General features: G+C 32.6%; 1 protein-coding gene across 1 annotated transcript in view; it reads left to right on the top strand.

Annotated features, from left to right (window-relative positions):
• Positions 1-6,194, top strand: part of LOC114338127 (exostosin-2) — a 79,544-nt gene extending 73,350 nt beyond the window's left edge. Inside the window, exon 7 of the mRNA XM_028288709.2 lies at positions 5,781-6,194. Coding sequence (XP_028144510.1) covers positions 5,781-6,002 — 222 coding nt within the window. The 3' untranslated portion in view covers positions 6,003-6,194. The remainder of the gene's footprint in view (positions 1-5,780) is intronic.
• The last annotated feature ends 3,567 nt before the right edge of the window (positions 6,195-9,761 follow it).

Below are 9,761 nucleotides of genomic sequence, written 5' to 3' on the forward strand. Positions count from 1 at the left end.
TTAGCTTTTCCTCCTTTGCTTTGGTCATGGTCCACGTTTCTCATGAGTACGTTAGTACAGGTCTGACGATGGATTTATAGATTTTGATCTTGGAACTTCTTGTAACATTTTTTGATTTTATAAGCTTATCCAGTGCGAATACACAGCGATTTGATGATTGGATTCTGTCTTTTATTTCTTTAGTAACATCGTTGTTAGCTATGATTACGGTCCCCATATACTTAAAACGTTGCACTCTTTCGAAATTGAAGGCGTTGACCGTCACATTTTGTCCTATCCTGTTCTTCATGTCGTTCTATTTATAGGTACACATATATTTCGTCTTCTCTTCATTGATCCGCAGCCCTACTTCACTTGTTGCTCCTTCCACCTTGTTGAAAATGGCTTTTGTGGATAGGATGGCGTCTCCAACGAGATCAATGTCATCTGCGTAAGCTAGTAATAACTTGGGACCTTGAACCGATAGCAGTTCTGTTTTTATTTCGGCCGACCTCATGGCTTTCTCTAATACAATAGGTTTGTTCCAACCCGTCACAAAAACCGTTCTTGAACGGTTACGAGTATGCGCAGTAACGAAAAAATATGTTACTGCGCATAATTATTCGTTATTGCGCATGCGCGTAACGATTCAAGAACGGTTTTGTATCGAGTTGGAACAAACCTGATGCCAAAAAGTAGTGGAGATAACGCGTCACCCTGTTTAAGTCCACTGTTGATTTCAAAGTCGCCAGACAGTTTATTATTTACACATATTTCCACCCTCCATTCGGTCATCCGAATTAGTTTCTTTGCTATTGAGAACTCCGCCATGGCATTCCATATTTGGCCTCTTTCTACGCTATCATATGCCTGTCGAAAATATTTGAAGAGATTGTGTACGGATCTGTTATACTCCCATCTCTTTCCTAGAAGCTGTCTCAGCGTGAATAGTTGATATATTGTTGATCTGTTTGCCCTAAAACCGGCTTGATATTCTCCTAGGATATTTTCAGCACTATAAGGATGTTATAAGTCCTGATGTTATATTTCCTGATTGTTCTATGTATTTACCTGTGCATATGAGTTTGTCACGCACGTTTGAGTTAGCTTCACTAATTTTTTTGGTATACCCATTTTAATATATACCCATAACTAGACCCAAACCCAGACATCCAAAGTGAAAGTTATCCTCCAACACCAAATTGTTCTATATGGTCCACATAATGTTCAGAAAAAAGTCACACCATTTTGAGCGTCGGGTTTGGGGGGAAGAGGGGGAGAAATCGGTAAATTCGTAGTTTTTTACGTTTTTCGTAAATATTTCTAAAACTATTCGGTTTAGCATGAACAATCTTCTACACAAAAATGTTCTACATTAAATTTGAAATAAAAAAGGCCCTATACATAATCCTTCTAAAATTAACGGTTCCAAAGTTACGGAGGTAGCATAGTATAATTGGTCAAAAAAAGGCTTAACCCAGACATCCAAAGTAAAAGTTTTCTTCCAACATCAAATTGTTCTATATGGTCCACAGATTGTTCAGTAAAAAGTCACACTATTTTGAGCGTCGGTTTTGGGTGGGGGAGAAGTCGGTAAATTAGTAGTTTTTTACATTTCTCGTCAATATTTCTAAAACTATGCTTTAGCGTAAACAATGTTGTATACAAAAATGTTCTACATAAAATTTAAAACAAAAAAAGTTCTATACATAATTGTTATAAAATCAACGGTTCCAGAGTTACGGAGGGTGGAAATTGGAGGTTTTCATTTCTTTTTATATATTTTGGGTAATTTATAATATTATTACTGATAAAAGAAATTTTCTTTAACAAGATTGTGTTTTGTGAATAAAACTTGCTATATATTGAAGAAACGTCAACCTCACCGCCCAAAATCATCATCAATTGCCCAAAAATATAAAAAGTATCGAAAACCCCCACTTTTCACCCTCCGTAACTCTGGAACCGTTGATTTTATAACAATTATGTCTAGGACTTTTTTGTTTTAAATTTTATGTAAAACATTTTTGAATACAACATTGTTTACGCTAAAGCATAGTTTTAGAAATATTGAGGAGAAACGTAAAAAACTACTAATTTACAGACTTCTCCCCCACCCAAACCGGACGCTCAAAATGGTGTGACTTTTTACTGAACAATCTGTGGACCATATAGAACAATTTGGTGTTGCAGGAAAATTTACTTTGGATGTCTGGGTTAAGCCTTTTTTTGGACCCATTATACCAAGCTACCTCCGTAACTTTGGAACCGTTCATTTTAGCAGGTTTATGCATAGGGCCTTTTTTATTTCAAATTTAATGTAGAACATTTTTGTGTAAAAGGTTGTTCATGCTAAACCGCATAGTTTTAGAAATATTGACGAAAAACGTAAAAAACTACGAATTTGCCGATTTCTTCCCCCTCTCCCCCCCCCAAACCCGACGCTTAAAATGGTGTGACTTTTTTCTGAACATTATGTGGACCATATAAAACAATTTCGTGTTGGGGATAACTTTCACTTTGGATGTCTAGGTTATGCCATCTTTTGGATCAATTCTATCATACTATTTCTAGCATTCCAATATTGTTAACCATAATCTACTTCTTTTTATGGAATCAAATGCTTACTGGAAATCTATGAAAGTTTGTTGTACATCTCGGTTGACTTCCCAGTTTTTTTTTTCTAAATAAATAAATAAAAATGAAGGAGGAAGAAATGAGATGTCCCAAATGTAAACACTAAATCTGAAAATTCTCGTGGAACCACTTTATGGTAACATCCTTAATCTCTGCCTTTTACAATTTATAAGGCAAGAATACGACGAATAAAGGAAACGAAAGGGACTCTATAATAAGCAGTCACATTCCATCCATTCGTCTAGAAAAAATTCTCACGAAAGTTGATTCCCAATACTCAAAATATGAGTAAAATGAAAAATTCAAGACAGCTCATGTTTCATTTAGATTCAAAGATGATCCACCATCCCCATACGTCCGTTTCGGTCTCTCCAGACCTTTTTAATGGGGCTACAAAAAAATAATGTGTGTGTACTTTGTACGCACGTAAGAAGTTATACTTCTATTATAGGGTCATTCCATTTCAAATCACTCAATTTTGGAGCAAAAAAAATTTTGGACCTCCGATTTATCTGAAAATTGGTATATAGCTTCTGCGGGACGTACAAATAAGATATTTAAGGTCAAAAAATCTTCTTCTTCTTTTTTCTCAAAATGTTATTTTATGCGATTTTACAGTGATTTGGTGTTTGTTTATACAAATTTGTATTTTCTATCGTAAAGTATCAATGAAAAACATAGTATTTTAATAGAAAGGACTCAAAAATGTCATTATATGGCATTATAACAAGTTACTTTGATTCAAAACAAGCTTTTGATCAAATTTTATAGTGTAGAAAACGTTAAAATACCGTTTTTTACATTTTTCTCCATTCCCAAAATACATCATAATCGATTTGGCTGAAAATTTGCCCACAGATAGACAAAACATAGGACTTTAAGTGGTGAGAAGGATTTGAATTATATTACAATACCAAAAAGGTTACATGCAATATTATAGTCAAAAATATAGGCGTCTACTGTAAGTAAAATTAACTCGAAAATATCGACCTCACGACAAAAATTGTTAAAAAGAAATTGTAATAATTGTAAATACGATTTATTTGGAACGATTTCAGTTCCTACCATTTTTGTCGAAAAGTTAAAAATGGCGGAGATATTGAGCCAAACAGGTTCTCCTTTAAAATCAAGATGGAGGCTAACGTAACGGAGGAATTCATTCGTGATTTTAAATTTAGGCTACTGTTGACTCCCTTAAAGATCAGAAAAATAAAATTTTGGGCAGCTCGGCATTCAAGGTCAAATGCTATCCCGACTGGACTAATATATACTTTTGAGTCTGATATTACTGCATGTAACTTTTTTGGTATTGTAATATAATTCAAATCCTTCTAACCACTTAAAGTTCTATCTTTTGGATATCTCTGGGCAAATTTTCAGCCAAATCGATGATGATGTATTTTGGGAATGGAGGAAAATGTAAAAAACGGTATTTTAACGTTTTTTACACTATAAAATTTGATCAAAAACTTGTTTTGATTCAAAATAACTTGTTATAATGCCATATAATGACATTTTTGAGTCCTTTCTATTAAAATATTATGTTTTTCATTGATACTTTACGACAGAAAATGCAAATTTGTTTAAATAAACACCAAATCACTGTAAAATCGCATAAAATCACATTTTGAGAAAAAAGGAAGAAGAAGATTTTTTGACCTTAAATATCTTATTTTTACGTCCCGCAGAAGCTATATACCAATTTTCAGACAAATCGGAGATCCAAAATTTTTTGCCTGAGTGATTTGACATGGAATGTACAGCTGGTTCCAAAAAAAAACTGATACGACTCTTAAAGCGTATTTTATAGAAAATTGAGCAGTGTACTTTCTTCTTCTTCTTCTTTTTGTTTTTGGTCTCGCTACAAGGCAATTACCAGCACGATTTATAGGCGATCTTGATGTAGTCTGGCTCTAAGCCATATCAAAATCGCTGACTATGTTCTTGTAAAAAGCTTTTGATGAGGTGTAATATAATGAATATGAGTTTAATTATATTTAAGTTATTATATTTTGAAGGATAAATACTTATTATTTACATACGGTCACTGTCACTGCCAAATCTTAAAATTTGTCAGATAACTTCAACCTCAAAAATTGACTATTTGTTTGTTTATTTTATTATTTGTCTGTCATCATAAATATAATATAATGTCAGACCAATCATACACTGCTCAAAATGATCAAATCTTACTAAGAGTCGTATCAGTTTTTTTAGGAACCAGCTGTACCTATAATGTAATTTCAACGAAATAAATATACCTACTTAACAGTTACAATACAAAAAATTAACAATAACTACAAAAATGAACCAAAACTTAACAATGCCAAATATTAAAAAAAAAAAGAAAAAAATATGAATCGTCCGGGATTTGAACCCGCAATCTCGCGATTGTTTGATCTCTGGTCCAATGCTCTACCAACAAGGCCATCAAGCCGCATGCTACTTACCTTTTAGATATACATAATTATACATCACGGTGACAAGTGAAATATAAAAATAGATGTTTTATTATTTCACGCCCAAGCAAGACAAATCCAAAGACACAAAATTATAATAAAAAACCTTTTAAACCACCTTTTTCAAATTGCGCAAGTTGTATTATTAATATTAATGTTAATAAATGAAATATAAATATTTTGACGTTTCACAATTTGACAATTCACTTTTAACTGCAGTGCCTTAAAGTAGCATTTTTAACGCTCCTATGGAGTCCTAAAAATTGCATTTTTAACACGTTTGTAGAAAAATATATTTAAAAACACTAATATATTCTTTCCACACCTTTTCTGGACTGATACATACATAAATTAAAACATTTAGAAGTATAACTTCAAAAATATAATATGAAAATTATTTAAAAAGGCAGTATAACTATTACCTAACCTTCGTTTGTTGTTTCTCTTCCCACAAATTTTAAAACGCAACAACCATACATAACCAAACCGTCCAAACCACAGCTGCGCTACAGCTGCCATATTGGATAATTTTTGACATGTCATTTGAACATCCAATCAGAACAAAGTTATAATGCGCATGCGCCGGGATCGTAGGTTTTAACATATAAAAATTCACCCTCATATCGCGCGTAAAGAAGTATAACTTCAAAAACAAAAATGAATGAATAAAAATGTACATTTTATAATATTATATCGTTGTTTTAGGTGACTCCAAGAAAAAAATTCAAATGCCCCGAATGCGCTAGCAACGAAATGCTATCGGCCGATTTGGGGCATATGGTTGAGCGTTCCCAATGCATATCCAGGTTCGAAAAGGCCTTCGGCAGAATGCCTCTGAAATCGGTGGAGTTCCGAGCCGATCCAGTACTGTTCAAGGATCCATTCCCAGAAAAATTGAAACGCTTTAACGATATAGGCAGCTTATAATTATTAATGTTCACACTTTCATTTCTTCGATCATTGTAGATAAACTTGTACATACTGTAAATATTTTTATTGTTGTACTGATTTTTGACCAGGGTTATATATTTTTTATATGTTGTATTCTTTTTTTATTGTCCCTTGTTTGTATATGTTGTACATTTGAAATATAAATTATATATTATTTAATTTCACGGATTTGGTAGTTTCATTCAATACGTACCTAATAATAATTAGCAAGAATTTTATATACTGTTATGCTCTGTATTTTCTCTTTGTTGTGAGATTGATCAGCATATTCTTATGTCGATTAATTAATTAATTAATTATTTTAATTATTACTTATGGAAACAAAACCAAAATTAAATAAAACTTTCCAATAATAGTATATTACTTTATGAGGCGGAGAAGCATGACTTTTCTTGACGCGCCCGATATTACGCGCCGAACGAAGTGAGGCGCGTAATAGAGGGCAAGTCTTCGGGCGCGCTTCTTTGCCGAATAAAGTATACTATTTTTTCTTCAAACGTAGCAATTTTCAACCATAAATAGTACAATTCATACGCTATTTTTACTCGAAATTAACTGTGACAACTATCAAAGTCGTCTAGATGTTAGAAATTAAAATAATTAAGTCGTCGGTGGGATAAACCCTCATGATTCGCCAACATCGGAAATGATTGCTGAAAGTTGTGCTCGACCATCAGTATCATCAACAATTACCAATGCGTATCAAGAGTCGGGAACATTTTTGCACGGTTTCAATTTTGAAAATGCCTCATTAACTAATTGTACTTTTAATATTACTATAAATAAAAATTATGTTTAATTGTTGTTAATGACATTTGTATTGTTGCTTTGTGACATGTTTCATATTGTTGCCATGACAACATTTTTCCCTCCGCCGCACAGTGGGGCAAGAGACAACATAAGTTGGCATTAAATCATTGTCGATATATTATGGCCAATTTTTTTTTTAAATATAAGTTGTGTGAACATATACAAAAACGATGTTTTTTCAAATGTTTTCTTCTTCTTGATGTGCCGATCCGTGACGAATGTTGGCGATCATCATGGTAATCTTTATTTTATCTGCAGCAGCGCCGAAAAACTGCACAGATGTTATGTTAAAGCAGGTTCTGAAATTCTTTAACCAGGAAGTTCTTCTTCTTCCTGGATCTCGCCAAATATATTTCCTTGAAGGATGGCTTGTTCAAAAAATGTTTTGCTCAAACTTAATTTTCAAAGCTGCATGTCTGTAGTTACTACCGATATTGATTTAAATGATATTTGAAGTTTAATCATTTTAATTTAAAATAAATCTACAGTCTAATTTACTTGTTTTTATGTAGATTTATTAATATTATTTATAGCTCAAAACAATTGTGTTAACATTATTTTTGAAAAATTACCTAACCAAATTGTTCTTTAAAACCATTTACCGCATATATAAGAATAACATAAAATTTTGTAGGTAAAATATTGAAAAACTTAAACTACAATCGTCATCAGAATCATCAGATTTGACATCAACATCTTGCACATTCGGAGATTTCAACATAATATTATGCATTAATATGCAGTGCTTCCGCTGGCAGGTGTTCTAATTTCTTTCTTTTTATGTTTCTTTTGCTTGTGATCAGTGGATCACTACTGATCAACAAAAAGTGGAATACATCTTAATTTGTTTTGGATCTACTACACTTCTTGAATTATTATGCTTGAATTATGCAAATAACGAAAAATTAGAATAGAGTGTTATTCAATTTAATTAGGTTAACATAACCTCACAAAAAATAAAATTAAGAAAAAAGGAGCAAATATGAGCAAAAAGTTAAAATGACTTTTTAAAGAATAATACTAAAGCTTTCAAAATAAAACAATATTAAAATCGGATCAGTCTTGGAACTCTAACAAATCACTTGCTCTTTTTGAAAAATGCATATTTTTGATATTTTGTACAGGTAATTTTAAACAACATATTATAAGAAACTATATTTACTTAATTATTATATCACAACTGTAATAATATTGTCACTTTCCTGAAAATCAAATATCCATAGCCAATTTTACTAGCAAATTAACTTTTCGACTTGAAATAAGTGGATCAAACGTAAGTCGGAATCACGCTATCGCGGCCTATGCATTGTTAACACGGGACTATGTGCCATTTGCGACGCGTCGCAACTGGTGGAGGGGGATTGAATGAAAAAAAAATGATGCCAAATCATACACAGGATTGTGTACTATTTAATTAAAATGAATCCGACAGAAAATACCGCATTTGGTATTTTCACTTTATGCCAACTTTTTAGCTCTCCTGCCCCACTGTGCGCCGTAAAGAAATGGCAAAAAAAACTACTGCCGGCGGAGACATCACTTCGACAGGATCAAGTTAGATAAGTAATGTCATCGTTATTTGACGTTTGAAGAAAAAATTTATTCTCAGGGCTAAATTATATTAATGCATTACCTTTAGTTTGTGGCTTCTAGTATCTCTAGTTGCTTACTTCATCCAGGGCAGAACAGGGAAAATAAATATACTAATGTCTTATAAATTCTATAAATATTAAATATAGTAATGAAACACAGACATACTCACAATCATTTAATTATACTTTGACGACCGGTTTCGATCTCTACAATATACAGATCATCTTCAGGTCGGCGTTACAAGTAGTTAAATGCTACAATAAGAGAAAACCTGTGTTAGAACAGTGTCTGATTGAAGAGATGTTAATAGAAAGCCAAATTTAAAAAATTTATAAAAATTTTTTAGAAATAAAGGTTTGCAACTGTTGACATTTCAGAATATTATTATATACAAAGGCACACACTGAATCCTTTCAGGATCCATTCCAAATTCGAAATCTTACTGTGTTTTAACCTACGTAACATGTCTGTTTACCCTATCACTATCCCAACAAACCAATTAGCATAATTTGGACGTACTAATATGACAACAACTAAGTTGCAACGCAATCCTTGTAACGGCATGTAAGTAGATTAGAACAATATTACTATTTCTTTTATTATTACTACTTTGAATTTGGAAGCATATTTAAGTCAGCTTATGTTTATTTTGTTTTTTAATGGTTAAAAAATTTTAATCTCAACAAATTCACAATCTGTATGCACCCATTTGCACATACATGCCTATGAGCATTTTTACTCATAGGTGTGCCTTTGTATATAACAATATTCTGAAATGTCAACAGTTGCAAACCTTTATTTCTAAAAAATTTTTATAAATTTTTTAAATTTGGCTTTCTATTAACATCTCTTCAATCAGACACTGTTCTAACACAGGTTTTCTCTTATTGTAGCATTTAACTACTTGTAACGCCGACCTGAAGATGATCTGTATATTGTAGAGATCGAAACCGGTCGTCAAAGTATAATTAAATGATTGTGAGTATGTCTGTGTTTCATTACTATATTTAATATGGACTCACATATGCAACCCATTCAATATTTCTATAAATATTATTTATTTATCCATTATCTATCTATCTAATCAGCCCTAAAAATCCATCCTTGGATATAGGCCTCCTCTTCCTTCTTCCATGCCTCTCTATCTTGGGCAATTTGCATCCATTTTGACCCAGTGTGTTTCTTCAGGTCATCTGACCATCGCATCTGTGGCCTTGCCCTTTTTCGTTTGTGGTTAAACGGTCTCCAATGTATAATCCTCTTAGTCCATCTTTCATCCTTCTGCCGTAGGGTGTGTCCGGCGAACTTCTATTTAAGCTTTGCTACTTGGGT

This window comes from Diabrotica virgifera, chromosome 6, assembly GCF_917563875.1.
Source record: "Diabrotica virgifera virgifera chromosome 6, PGI_DIABVI_V3a".
Taxonomy (NCBI): domain Eukaryota; kingdom Metazoa; phylum Arthropoda; class Insecta; order Coleoptera; family Chrysomelidae; genus Diabrotica; species Diabrotica virgifera.